Source organism: Hyperolius riggenbachi, chromosome 1 (genome assembly GCF_040937935.1).
Source record: "Hyperolius riggenbachi isolate aHypRig1 chromosome 1, aHypRig1.pri, whole genome shotgun sequence".
Classification (NCBI taxonomy): domain Eukaryota; kingdom Metazoa; phylum Chordata; class Amphibia; order Anura; family Hyperoliidae; genus Hyperolius; species Hyperolius riggenbachi.
Window position 1 is genome coordinate 60180403 of NC_090646.1, and position 15111 is coordinate 60195513.

At 42.5% G+C, this 15111-nt stretch overlaps 1 protein-coding gene across 1 annotated transcript in view; it reads right to left on the reverse strand.

Moving 5' to 3' along the window:
- Window positions 1–1760: 1760 nt before the first annotated feature.
- DNAAF9 (dynein axonemal assembly factor 9) overlaps window positions 1761–15111 on the reverse strand; it is a 157060-nt gene continuing 143709 nt past the window's right edge. Inside the window, exon 37 of the mRNA XM_068274655.1 lies at window positions 1761–12273. Coding sequence (XP_068130756.1) covers window positions 12161–12273 — 113 coding nt within the window. The 3' untranslated portion in view covers window positions 1761–12160. The remainder of the gene's footprint in view (window positions 12274–15111) is intronic.

Here is a 15111-nt window from a genome sequence, read left to right on the forward strand (position 1 = left end):
AGTTGGCTTTTATGCTACAAATCCTTAAAGGGAACCTAAACGGAGAATGATATGGATTTTTCCTTTTAAAATAATACCAGTTGCCTGAATCGCCTGCTGATCCTGTGTCTCTAATACTTTTAGCCACAGCCCCTCAACAAGCATGCAGATCAGGTGCTCTGACTGAAGTCAGACTGGATTAGCTGCATGCTTGTTTCAGGGTGTGATTCAGCCACTATTGCAGTCACAAAGATCAGCTGGACTGCCAGGCAACTGGTATTGTTTACAGGAAACATCCATATCACTCTCAGTTAAGGTTCCCTTTAGGCAACCTAATGTTTCTATTGCATTGAGCATAAATGGTAAATTTTAGGCCAGCTTCAGTTACTACTGTAGTGATACCGTGGTTAGTGTGCTTGCCCACCACACAGTGAGATCTGGGTTCGATTCTCAGCCATGGTATGATGTATACTGGTTTTTGAAATAGGATAATTCCCTGGCAGATGAGACCCTCCTCCCTCCGGTAGGAGGGAATAGGTAGAAGGGTAGAAGGGAGGAGGCCCACAAGAGGCTAATTAAAATCTCTGTAGCAGCTGCCCCATAACTAATTAGTGTAGGCAGACAACTGAGTCAAATGGTATAAGGACCTTGCTTGAAGGAGGGAGGGTGTTGGGGCTTACAGCAGTGAGACCAGTGTGTTTGGCAATAATGTGTCTGCTGACAGTGATATGGAGGGTCAAAGTTTTGCTCAATAGAGCATTATGGGGCGAATCGAACTTCCGCAAAAGTTCCCCTGATGCAGGCGAACGCGAACCCCCAAAGTTCGCCTGGAACCGTTCGCAGGTGAACCGTTCGCGACATCTCTAGTTGTGAGTTAAAGAGAGATGTCCAGTTGGAAGCCATCAAACCTGAATGAACTAGAGATGTTTTGTAAAGAAGATGGTCCAAAATACTTTCAACCAGAATCCAGACTCTCATTGGAACCTACAGGAAGCGTTTAGAGGCTGTAATTTCTGCAAAAGGAGGATCTACTAAATATTGATTTCATTTTTTTTTTGTGGTGCCCAAATTTTTGCACCTGCCTAATTGTGTTTAAACAATTATTGCACACTTTCTCTAAATCCACTAAACTTCATTTCACTTCTCAGATATCACACTGTGTGTGTCTCCTATATGATATACTTAACTGACATTTTTTACCATAACAACCAACAATTTATGCAGGAAATGCACGATTAACAAGGTTGCCAAAACATTCGCATCCCACTGTATATATGTATAATATACACACATACATCACTTCCTGGTTAGTGGCCATGTTTTTTGTTTGTAAATACTGCCTAAAATTGGCGATTAAAAGCCAGGATTGCGGTGGAAACGGCAAAGAGGGACCCAGGAGATCAAGTGACTCGATTGGTATGTTTTCATTGTACAAATCGGACAGTACAGATTCTCTTAAAAAAGTTTTGTTGTAGTGGGCAGCACAGTAATGTAGTGATTAGCACTCTGGCCTTGCAAGGCTGAGCCTCTGGTTCGAATCCCAGCCAGGGCACTATCTGCATCGAGTTTTTATGTTCTCCCCGTGCTTTTCCTCCGGTTTCCTCCCACAGCTCAAAAACATATAAATAAGCTAATTGGCTTCCCCCTAAAATTGGCCCTAGACTATGATACACATACACCTATGGTTAGGATTAGATTGTGGGACTCCTCATATAATCATAGGGGGGGGGGGGGGGGGGGAAGTGTACCCCTGGGCTGGACTCAAGAGTAAATAAGAAAGACCACAGAAACCGACATAAAATAGTTTATTGTTATTTAGCAATACATCTGAATTAAAAGTGTAAAAATCAGATCTGCACACTGGCAAGTAAAAACATTAAAAGTAATACAAAAATAAATGGAAAGGTCATTTCATACAATTCTCTAGGCTAAGTAGTAATAAATACAATAGTTAGCAAAAAAAACCCAAAAAGCTTCAATCACACGGTTCAGTTTTACTGAAGTTACAGTAGTGCCGGTGGACGAAAAATAAAATATCTTCAAGACAACGTAAAACAATAGTTTAAAGTCAACAACAAAAAATGAATAAAGTGAATTTGGCACACATGAGTGAGAATTGAACATTACCATTCTCGGTGAAGAGAATGAAGACATGTCTCACTAGTGTTCTGAGGTAAATATTTTAAATTTCTAAAACCTAAAACATTTCTAAAGTCACAGTTTTTAAGCTTCTAAATTAATGTTTCCCTTTTTTTGCGAATACCGGTGAGGTATTCTACAGTTTGGATTAATGTGCAAAATAAAAATGTCAAAAAGACAGCGTGACAAATTTTCTGGAGCGTCTACGGGACGCAATAAACTTTTCCTCCGTTACAAAAGATTAATATACTAAATAGGTCAGCTATAAGCAGCAACAGTGCATGAGGAATCGCTAAGTTCCTGTATACCCTTATTGAGCACGGAGATCCATTTTAACATCTGTTTTGGAGCTGGACAATTTTGTAGCCTTGTGTGGAGGGTTGCAGTTTTCGGTTAATGCCGTTCCCAGGAAAATTTGGAGTGTGCGGCGTAACCCTGGATTTCCATTTAGGAATGAATGTCTGGGGGCTTCAACAAGCCTTAGATCTGACTTCTCAGAAAGACACGGTATACCTTGTCTGAATTTAGGAATCCAACCTCTCACCTGCTACTAGGGAAATGTCAGGCCATAGTTTGCCAAATATTTTTTAGAAGCCAAAACCTGACCCGAAAAATCAAAGATCTTCTGTCCCATGAGCCTTGCCAAAAATGGCAAAAACATGTTCAGCTTCAGGAATTGTAACTGCTACTGAGAGACTAACTAATTGAAATCAATAGTACTAAACTATAAAGCCAATGTTTTTGTAAGACGGCACAAGCAGGATCCCTCTACCTACCTGTCAACTTGGTGCTCTGAAACCTCAAAGGCTTCAGATTACGTGTCCAGTGTGGCCTTCATAAAGGCAAAAATAAAATATTAAAAAGTATGTGAAGGCATATAGCTGTCCACAGAATGTTTGGAAGCTATTAAGTGATCACTGCATCAGATTATCAATGGAAGGCCATCTACTACTACTTATGAAAATGGTCAGTTTGGTTCCGTGAATGAAGCCTTCGAGTCACTTTTCTGATGCTGCCCAATATACCCCAGCTGAAGAGGAAGGTTATTCTATGAACACAGAAAGCTTAGGACACATGTTATGCTTAGGCCATGTATGGGTCAGCCTTTCCATTATCTTTAGTGATTGTCATGTCTAGGAGAACTCATGGAGAACCATCTGATCAGTTTGGTCAGGTGATAGATATGAAAGTCTCTGATTTTCTGGTCATGATCATGTGGTAAAGCAAGATGTGATCACAGCAAATCAGAGCTTTGCAAATCTATCAGCTGATCAAACAATTCAAATGCTTCTCCATGAGTTCTCCTAGACATGGCCAACACTATCTCTAGGTACAGTGCCCCCAGTATGGTGGACAACTCTCTGCTGGAACAGTCAGATCAATACAATCATGAAGATTTTGTGGTTTTTGCAACACAACTTGCATACCCTAGCAATGGGTCAAAAGTAAAGGTCAGGAACTTCATTCTGGTCCAAGAAAATAGTTAAAACTTTTTACACATTTACAAAACCAAGGGTCTATCAGAAGCTAAAAAAATTGATGTCCTGAGGGTCTAAAAGGAACACAGACGCCTTTTGTTTCTTCACTTTTGTAGCTTTCATGGAAGCCTATGAACCCCCCGTACAGACAGGCCATTGCCCATGTAGGTCTCCTACTAGATGAAAATGGATCTCACGACATGGAAATCAGACTTTGAAGCTTAGGAAAAGTTTTAAAAGCAAACGCTCCAATTGGTTTGTCACGCTTCTCTTCCCTGCCTATAACTTCAGCAATTTTAGTCACACTCACTCTGTGATATAAACACAAGCTGCCAATGATAAGGTCGGCAAAGCATGTAAACTCCTTGAGGACGCTACCAACGCCTTCCCGCGGCCGGGCTATGTCACCGCACAGCGAAACGGCACTCTTTATAGAAAGTGTTCCATTTACAAAGACTGCCCTGAATCGGCGCAAAAAATATTGGTTATTCCAATTTAAATCTAAACAAATCTTCTCTCTATTGAAATTATAATATGTACAATCTAATAATACAAAAAATTCTTCTCTACTGGGAGTTAGCGGAGAAGTTTTGATTGGTCGTGCAGGCCCCATGTAGCCAACACCGCCAATTTCACAGTAGGCTTCAAAATTCCTCTTTATAAACTTCAGTCCCCAAAGAGTTTTATTTTCTTAAGTCTATCCATAATGTGCTCAAATGTAGAAAAAGATAATCTGAGCAAAACATTTTTGTTTTATTTAATCCTTTCACCAGCACCATTTATCCCTTAAAATCATGGGAGCGAGCGATTGGAATTTCTAGGTGCTTCATACAGGCTTTGTTGTGCTGTGAGTGGCACCGTGTACAAGGCACTGATATGTTGCAAAAAAAATAGCACCATCACAGTCTGCTGGAATTTAATATAAAATCACAGCTAAAACAAGAACATGAGGTAAGCTAATCAAGTTGGATACAAAGAGGCATTCAAATTTCTTAAACCGCACCGGTCACAATGAGCAAGCAGCCATTCTGAGAGGTAAACCAGCCTTGAACATCGTGCAGTCCATCCATTTGCTAAGAACCAGCTAAATTATGGAGGGGGCAGAAAAAATATGGCCAGGCAGGACAATCATTGCTCAATCCCTTCACTTTGTATACCGATTGATTAAGGATGTTCGGAATTAAAGTCCAAAGATGTGCTTTAGTGTCTTCTACTGTTACTTGCAATGAAGGTTACTCTGTCTCTCTTACTCAACAGGAAGAATTGTAATTATAGGGAGAAATCAATGAAGTCAAAGACCAAATACAGACCCATTTATAGATGTCCCCCATCTGACCTGCGAAAGTGATATAGATGTCCATCATCTGACCTACCAACATAGTTACTGTAAATTCCATCTTATGACGGCAATCTAACCCAGTCTGGACTAACCTTGGTCTTCACTACCTCTACAGCCTGAAAAATGATGTTCGGAAATTAAAGATGCAGAGTTGGGCAAAGTGGTCATTTGTGGTCCACATTGGTGGTTCTGTATGTACCCTGCTATTCCCACCCATCCCCCAAACGTTATGATCATCGGGCCTGAAGAAGCAGGAAGTTACTGCAACATTACTGAACATCTGAGATCTCTCATTCATTCAGAATTCATGAGTAAAAACGTTCAGTGCTCTTCTTTGACCAAGTTAGCTCTTGACCTGTCATCTTCCAGCACTAAGCCACTCCCCCTGACCAACACAGCCTTTTCACGGCTTCCCCTTAGAGAATGGATGGGCTGCATAGGCTAGTCCAGACCGCAAAATGTCTGCCATGATTGTCAAGGTGACAAGTACACTTTATTAGTAGTAGTACCAGTCTGGTGAAAGGTATATTTGATTACAGACCAAGTCTACAAACAATATTTTCAAAGCACACTAGATTTTCACGTATATTGGCGTTCTAACCTAGTCCCTTTAAAAAACAGCTTAATCGTTAAAAGGATAATGCCTAAGGATCCATTTGTGAAAATGCAGCCTGTCATTCTGACACATAAACCCTGCTCAGTTACCACAATGGAGTGTCCAACCTCCACATCAGTGTAACAGCCATCATATGTCCGGATTCCATGGTCTGATGTTTCAGGCTACTTTATAGTACATTTCATTCAAATTAGCTTGTGGTGGAAACACCTGGCTCTGACTTTGGCAGACATCATAGAGAACGTGGAAATTATGCTGCATTCATTTTAAGCTATATTGTTTTTACAACGATATAAAAATCTGTGAACTAGGGCAACTAACCTTACCAGATGTGAAATGTTCACCTATGTCGCCAAGGCTGAAGACCAGAGGGGGTGTGTCTATGACCAAACCTGAGATGCTTAACAGCTTTGCAAAGAGTGTAGTCCTCGACTGCAGTGGACACTGCCAATATCCAGTTCCAGCAACTCTTTCTGTACTCAATTAGGCAGGAAGATCAATTATTACTTCTAACACAGATTACCACAACATTTGAAAGTTAAGAAATGTGCTTGAAGTTCAGATCCTTCTGTCTATGCGGAAATGGGGGCAATCTTTACTTGCGCCTATGTTACAATGAGGCCCTGCATGTCTGCTCACAGTATGAGTAAAGTGGACCTGAACTCAGAACTTCCTCTCTGCTCTAAAGGATGAGCAACAACATAATACCTTTAAAGAAAAACAACATTTCGTTGTTACACCTTACAGAAATCCAGCAATAATCTGCAGTATCTACTTCATGCTTTCATGAAGCAGACAAAGGGTTAACCTCCTGTGTTTACATATTAGCTGTATCTGCCAGGACTGTGTTTACTGAAGAGATCAAATTACACTTGTGATTCCTTTAAGATGAGGGAGAATTAGACAGGCTCTTCCCTCTAAAAACAGACAGGGTGCATTTTTCTGTTCACCTTGTGTCCTGTGCAAGAGTTCAGGTCCACTTTAAACGGTAGTGTCCCGTATCAAGTAGACTTATCGGTGCAACACAGACAGATCCACAAACAATGATGGCTGGCAGGCTTATGTCACTATTTGTATAGGTTTCCACCTATTACAAAGGGATTGACAGGCTGCAGTTTCGGGCCAATGGATCAAAGCTTTTCTGGGCTTAAGTAGACAATAGCTCGGATTTAAAGTCTATTAGACATCTGCTATAATTTCAGCATCTCCATGTTTAAACAGCAAAGTTCAAATAGAGAAATACGTTTATATAGTTTTACTTTTCATTTACGAAGAGCTGCATTGTTTGTAAAGTGATCGGCAAACTACTCATAGTTCATTCGGTCAAGTCACGCTTTTATCACCTCTACACTTACGCTGGAGACACTGTGTATACAATCCATGTCCCCTCTACTATAATTAGACTATAAGACTCTATTCTACGTCAGTATGGCTTTCATGAGTACTATCTCCTCCGCTAGAGACCAGCAGTGTTACGGAGCGTGGAAGAGCCCGTGGTCCCGATGTCTACGTTTTTCTCAGCTAAATCCCACATGGCTCCACGGGATTTCCACTTCCAAGAAGGTTTTTTTGCCCTTTAACAAAGTAATGAGCTGCATATGCTTTATTTCTTCAGCTGTCTGTTTGGTCAGTTCTCCGACTAGCTCCCTGTACCCAAGCGGATGTATCCCAGTGTTTCATGGAAAGCTTTGAACACAACAGAAAGGGCAGGTTATAACTAGATATTGGCCTCAATTCACTAAGCTTATCTCCTGTCTTTAATAACGTTTCTAGAGTTGTTACCATGGTGATAAGGCATGTAGTATTCAGGAAACATTTTACCTCAGGCACACTTAAAGTTAACTCTTCTGTCTTTAAGTTAACTCTCCAATCCTTAAAATAACTCCAGAGTTAAAGACAGGCTGTTAATTAACTGCTTGTGAAAATAACTACAGACGAGGTAACTTAACTGCAGAGGGGGTAAATTAACTACAGAGGAGGTAACTTAAGGAATGAAGAGATAAGATAACTCTCTCACTGTGTGGAGGTAAGTTTTCTCTTGCCTCATCTCCAGCATGATCTTAGTGAATTAAGGCCATTGTGGTGAAACCCCTCCCACAGCAAGAGGTCATGACCAAGGTCCTGACAGTTTCCTGTCTGTGAACCTCGTTGCATTGTGGGAAATATTTTTTTTCCCAACTGCCAAGCAAGCAGTATCTCCCTCTGTGCTTAGAACTCTCAGTAACGAGCATTCCATACACATCACCTGGCAGAACTAAAGATGTCACCAACAGTGAAGAATTTCAGAAGGTAAATCAGGGAGAGGAAAGCTTTTATGACCAAATACTGACTAAATAATCTATAAATGAATATTGTAAAAAGCAATTTTATTCATTATTTTATTTTCACTACAGTTCCTCTAACTCCTCCCCATATAAGTGGCTTCTAGAATTCTTGTTGGAAGTGGAAATCTCACACGTGTCCATTATCTACCCCTGCTATTAATAAGGATGATCAATAAGATGTAAATAGATCCAAACTGATAAAGATGATATGCAAATCATTCTAAATCGATACAGCTTTTATGCTTATTTTAATGCAAATTTACGCAGCTTGAAGTTGACCAATGGAATGAAGTTACTGCAGTATTTGATTTGGTCCATTTTTAAGCTTAAGTTGGCGTAAAATCTGCATCAAATTATTTGTACCTCGCTGAACATCTCAAATTATGAATAGAAAGGTTCAAAGTGAGCAGAGAACGGTTGTTTTGAACCAATCTACTAAGAACTGTCCAGTTTTTGGGTTGCTACCAACATCTGATATCTGCCAGAAAGCTAAATGGAAGATATGGTTATTCTAGAAATTAACCAGCTCTTTTGTACTTTCTCTTGAATGGCATCGGTGACAAACACAAATTTCCTGCATCTACATCCCAAATAACTGAACATTCTGTTTATTGACCTCCATACGTAGAATTTTAGAAGTAGCTTTCACATTTGTGAAGACTCTTAAAATAGGGAGATGGTCCACATTCTGCAAGACCTCCAAGTGCAGAAGGGCTACGAAGTGAGGCAAGAAAGTGATTTACACCACCAGGAGTCATCATCTCGCCATCTCCCATAGTTTCTCAAGTCAGGGATAGTTCTGCATTCCACATTAGACATTTTTGAAGAAGTTCATAAAGTCGAGATAACTGGAAGTCAACAAGTAAAACAGTCCTTTCAAACACTCGGAACCACAGAGAAGGAATGTTCTTCAGGACACTCTTCCTGGTTTTGGAACGCCTGCTGATCTCTATCCTTTTTAAGAGGCTTGGTAATAACCAGATCCATGCATAGATAAATTATCTAGCTCTACCACAACTAGGAGGCCACAAGCTGCTCTTTGTGGAGAGCAGCATGCGTACACCTTAATACACGCATGAGTAAGAAACTACATCTATATCGCAATAAAAACTTCAAGTCAATTTAAAACAGTGTTATCAGCGATAGCCACTGTTTTAAAAATTAAAAATGTCACAATATGTTGAAATTAACAACACTGAGCTAATTATATCATAACAATAAAACAAACAGGTTTGTTTGTGAGCCATAGATATGGGGATGTCACACTCTGGGAAACAAGAGGGTAGCCATTTTGTCCTCTGCCAGATATTCAAGAAAATGCAGCATCTTTATGTTAGAAACTAGTGATGTCACTAACCTGGAACTATGTTTGGTTGCTGATGTCACTACTTTCTAAGCGGTAAATTCTCAAGAATACTGGGGGACTCCCTCAGGTTTCAAGCTATGACACGGACACATGGCACACACCTGTATTGCCTTGGTGAGGGTCCTTATCTTGGTCACCAACATTATTGCCTGTTGAATTATTTTCTGTGAACAGAAATTAGGAGCAAAGAAGTATTTTCTTAAGGTATTGTCAAAGGCTTATAAGTAAAATTTTAGAGTTCCTTTTAAAGTTACCTTACTCATATGAACACTGATCACAGCCATTTTGTCTCATAATCCAGTAGTTAGGAGAATAGAGCCATTCAATTTTCTCTGGACTAGTGACATCACTGCACCATAAGTGCAATGATTGGCTGGACGTGCTATAAGCCTCAATATGGCTATTTTTTAGGTATACTTTATGTAAACTATTTTTATTTTTTGCTGGTAATTTAACCCATATTCAGGATCCCGTGGAATACTTGCCCTGGGATTGATACTGTGCAATATCTAGATATATAAGACACTACCTGCTAGCAACTTATTGCGAGACCAGCTGGTGCTAGTCTGGTAAGAATTCATACTGGAAAAATATATGAACGTCGTTTAATCTCGTTTCTGTTATGGCTGAGCTTATTAAGCCACTATTGGGGTTCTGGGCATACTTTTGCACTTGAAGCTCAATGATTAGTCCCAATGAGCGAAATAATCAGGCTCTCTTGCGTTTGTAGAGAATGAACAGGAGATAAGACCCCTGCTGGCCTAACTGCACACCGGCCCAAGGGGCTGCCGGGCCAAACGTTCAGCACACACTCTGGATTTTGGGTCGAGACTATCCCAAACAATAGTTTTGACCAAGGAACATCTTTGAGTGTGTTCATACCTGAAGACCACAGCTGGAGTTCGTGCATTTCAAGTGCTCAGAATCTACCCCATTTCTTCTTGTATAATGGTATCAGTGTTCTCCCCAGGCCCTTTTAGCTGGGCGCTCCACCCGGCTAGTTTTGGTGACCACCCGGCTGTCATTGGCTCGCCTCCTCCTATGCTGTAAGCAGAGCTGCTCACAGAAGCACCGGCCCTGCATTCTCATCTCGCCCCACCCGGCTACTTTTTCATGCCACCCGGCTGGAAAAAATTTCTGGGGAGACCACTGTGGTATGAATAGCCTAGCATGTAAAACCTACAGGAAGATAGAGGTTATGTGATCTGAAGAAACCACCATGGAAGTTTTCAGAACCAGTGAAAGTGACAAAGTGTAACGGAGTACACATTCAACTTTCAAATTATGGTCTGCATGAGTGAACAATTAAAAGGTCTGTGTTTTCACATACAGTGGAGGCAGCAATGCTGTGGGCCAGTATGGAAATGCAGCACCTCCATTCACTAACTGTGATGTCACTATCGTCTAGTGAATTGATAGGTTACATTATCAGCGGTGAGTTTAGTGAATGGGCAGGCTGCTTTCTCAGTGATGTCACTAGTTTCTAGTGAATGGATAGGCTGCATAATCAGGGACATCATTAATCTGTAGTGAATGGATAGGCTGCATTCGTTTCTGATGACTGGATAAGCTGCATTACAGTGATGTCACTACCCTTGTAGTGAATGGATAGGATGTGGTCTCTAGTGAATGAACAGGCTGCTTTCTCAGTGATATCACTATTGCTTGTCTACTGAATGAATAGGTGGCATGATCAGTGATGTCACTGGCCTTGTAGTGTATGGATAGGCTGCTTCTGCAGTGCCATCATTTGCCTCGAGTGATCTGAGACTCTGGCAGCTTCTGCTGAATAGACCAGTTCATTCATTCACTGTGACCTGACTGACTCTAGAGAACGGTTATCCCGCAAGCTCACTGATCCCACAACATGGCTGCCATCAGTCTGTATGGGCAATGTAAAATATATACGTTTACGCATAAACTGCTTGCCTTACTATACAATGAAAAGGTCTCGATATGCAGCCGTACAATATGAGCAAACAGAGAATGTTGCAGTGATGAGGACGGAATGTGTGGAGCAAACGAATAAATTTTCCTGTGTGGAGGGCATCACATGGTGAGCAGACAATGGGCGGCGCCCCCAGGTGCTGCACATAAATCCTGCTGTGTGGAGGGCGTCACGTGGTCAGCAGACAATGGGCGGCGCCCTCCATGTGCTGCACAAACTCGCCTGTGTGGAGGGCATCACATGGTGAGCAGACAATGGGCGGCGCCCCCCAGGTGCTGCACATAAATCCTGCTGTGTGGAGGGCGTCACGTGGTCAGCAGGCAATGGGCGGCGCCCTCCATGTGCTGCACAAACTCGCCTGTGTGGAGGACGTCACATGGTGAGCACACAATGGGCGGCGCCCCCCAGGTGCTGCACATAAATCCTGCTGTGTGGAGGGCGTCACGTGGTCAGCAGACAATGGGCGGCGCCCTCCATGTGCTGCACAAACTCGCCTGTGTGGAGGGCGTCACGTGGTGAGCAGACAATGGGCGGCGCCCCCCATGTGCTGCACATAAATCCTGCTGTGTGGAATGCGCCACATGGTGAGCAGACAATGGGCGGCGCCCTCATGTGCTGCACATAGAGCCTCCTGTGGAGGGCGTCACATGGTGAGCCGACAATGGACAAACAGCGCCCCCTATGTGCTGCACGCGGCCCTGCAGTAATTAGTGGTTCTGTAAGAGCTACTTACTCTCTGCCAGTGTCACATATGTCTGATAATTGAGTGGAAGGCCGGGAGGGAGCCAGCCGCGCTCCTGTGAACAGATGGGATACATAAGGTGCAAAATGATTTTGAAAACCTGGAAAATGAAGCGTAATGACATCCGAACAGGTTAGGAATGCGTCCTCCAGATGGTGGCAGAGGCTGCGCAGTCATTTCACTAATGGCGTGTAATGAGGAGTCGTACATCAGACACACAGCACGCCTCTCACAGCTTCTGCCCAAAGAGGTCATAATAGTCCTGCTGCTCCAGCTCCCGGTTGTACTTCTCAATCTCTCGATTCACCTCGTTCACAAAATCATAGATGAACTGGTCCATTACTGGGAGCGCCACGTTAAGGAAAACACTCCGCCATTAGCAAATGAACATTAATCAGAAGGCGGCTGCTCTATAACAGCTGCTGAAAGACAAGACACAGAACATTTATATTGTGCTTTTCTCCTGGGGGACTCAAAGTGCCACATCTGGAGCCACTAGGATGCGCTCTATAGGCAGTAGAAGTGTTAGGGAGTCTTGCCCAAGGAATCCTTACTGAATAGGTGCAGCTTACTGAACAGGAAGAGACGTGATCTGAACTCTGGTCTCCTGTGTCAGAGGCAGAGCCCTTAAAGAGAACCAGAGATGAAGCACCCTCTTGTATTTTACCTTATAAATCAGTGGGAACATGACAGTAAACACCTAATCTGCTCTTTGTTTCATTGTTCTCTGTTTAATCTGACTGTTAGCACCTCTGATAAGAATCTCAGACCGAGCACTCAGTCTAGCTTTGCTAAGGAAAGATTATAGCTAAGTCTGTCTTCTGTGGTGTTATTTCAAGCCCAAGCCTGCCCCCTAGTGGCTTTGCTATAATGACTCAGCAATAATCATTCCCAGCAAAGCCAGATTTAATTGCTCAGTCTGGGATTCTTGTGACTGCTGTTAACAGACACTTTTAGCAGTGAGGAGGAAATAGAGAGCATGGTAAGTGTTTTCTCTAATGTTCTTACTGATATACATGGTAAAATACACAAGGGTGCTTCCTCTCTGGTTCCCTTTAAAGATGCACCATACATTACTTTTATCTTAGGTTCCCGTTGCTTTCAGTAGGCAGTAGAAATCTGACGGGTTTAAGACTAATCCATCTCCTCGTGTGATTCTCAGGCTTTTGTTTATCTTCAAAAGCACTTGCTGAACAGCAGTTGCTCAGTCCGACTCTCAAAATAGTGTGAAAATTGGCACGCAGGCTGGCCAACATCTTTGTACAGAAGTTTTCCAGGAAGTGCTTTTGTAAACAATTAAGGAGATACTGAAAATCCCCCATAAGAAAATAGACTAATCCAAAACCTGTCAGATTTTTGCGGTCTATTGTAAGTGACAACAGCATAGAAGAAAACAAATTCATAGTGCACTCCTGCTATTCATAAGTACGCAAACACTTTTATTTTAGGTTTTAAGATTTTTTTGTTATAGTGGTCCTCTAAGCCCAAGCCCCTCCCATTGCATTTCTAGATGCTCCTGTGATTTGAAGGACTAGGTCATGGCAGACTTTTCGGAAATGGGCTTTAGATGAGCTGTTAGCAAAGTCCTGATGTCAGGAAATGCTCTATGGCAGTGATGGCTAACCTTGGCACTCCAGCTGTGGTGGAACTACAAGTCCCATGAGGCATTTCAATACTCTGACAGCTCTAAGCATAACTTGGGGAGGTAGAGGCATGATGGGATTTGCAGTTTTGTCACAGCGGGAGTGCCAAGGTTAGCCATCACTGCTCTATGGTATGAAGAGGCAGCACAATGGATCAGGTGAGTTAAACAAGGCTACAGCAGACAGATAACATAAATAAAGTACAAGTAGGAAAGCTCGGGTTGTGTTTGCAAGGGTTAACTCGCCTAGACTGCCGCCTCCCTTCTGATACGTCCCACGCTGATCTCCAGCTTCTTGCACTTCCACCTTCACAGTGTAAGTTCCTGTTTAGAAGGCAGAAGTGTAAGAAGCTGGAAAGAAGCATGGAATGCATCGGAAGGGATATTGATTTTTTGCAAAATCGTTCTCACTCATCCTTAGTGATGACTCATCAGTGCGCTGCTGCTTTGAACAAACCAATCGGAATATTCCCAGCTGCATATATTATCTTGCAGAGGATGCTGACCATGCTATTATGTGATTGGCTGGACAAACCTTCTGGCAGGCAGGTGCGACATTTCACATACAAGGCGATTACACAGTGTAGCGTTTTTTTTTGCTCGGAGTTCAGCCTTAATACACAGCCGAGTATTTGCATCCATTCTTTGCCGCGCTGACATTTTTCTAATCTCGCTCGGCATAAACTTTCCATTTTAATGAGGCGGCTGGCATTTATTCTGCGCCTGGCTTTCAGGATAATACCTCGGAGAATAGCTGGAGATTAGGCCTCTGAGTGTAAATGTGCTAATGTGAGGCGCACACCTTGTTCCGTGGCACTGAATAAACCCGCCGCACCTGGAGTCTTCCTGGAAGGACTTACAGGGATAAATAAAGCGGGGAGATTTCCTCTCTGCCATAAAACTGATGTAACAGAATTTTATGGGGAATGAACATTACTCAGGATACACCAGTCTCTCCACTACAACTGACTGCTCATTAGAGGCAGAGCTCGGGCTGACAATAATAGAGGATTGAGCAGGCGAAGCATGAAACTAGGTGACAATAAACGCACTCCCCCCTAGTTGACAGCGTGCAGGATTGTGACAAAAGCTACAGACCAGAAAATCAGCTACGACCCAACTGTTAAAAGGGAACCCGAGGTTAGAGGGATACATATAGGTGGCCATATTTATTTCCTTGTAAACAATGCCAATTGCATGGCAAACCTGTTGATCTTCTGGCATAAGTAGTGTCCGAGTCAAAACCCTGGAACAAGCATAGGGCTAATCCAGTAAAACTTGAGTCAGAGTACCTCATCTGCTGCATGCTTGTTCAGGGTCTATGGCTAAACCTATTAGAGACACAGGATCAGGAGGACTGCCAGGCAACTGGTATTGCTAAAAAGGAAATAAATATGGCAGCCTCCATATACCTCACACCTCGGGTGGCCATATACTTATAGATAATTGATCAACTGGAACATAGGTGCCAAAATAGAGCAAAATACAGTAAAAACAGTTAAAGAAAAAGGGGGGGGGGGGGGGTATTGGTGGACTTA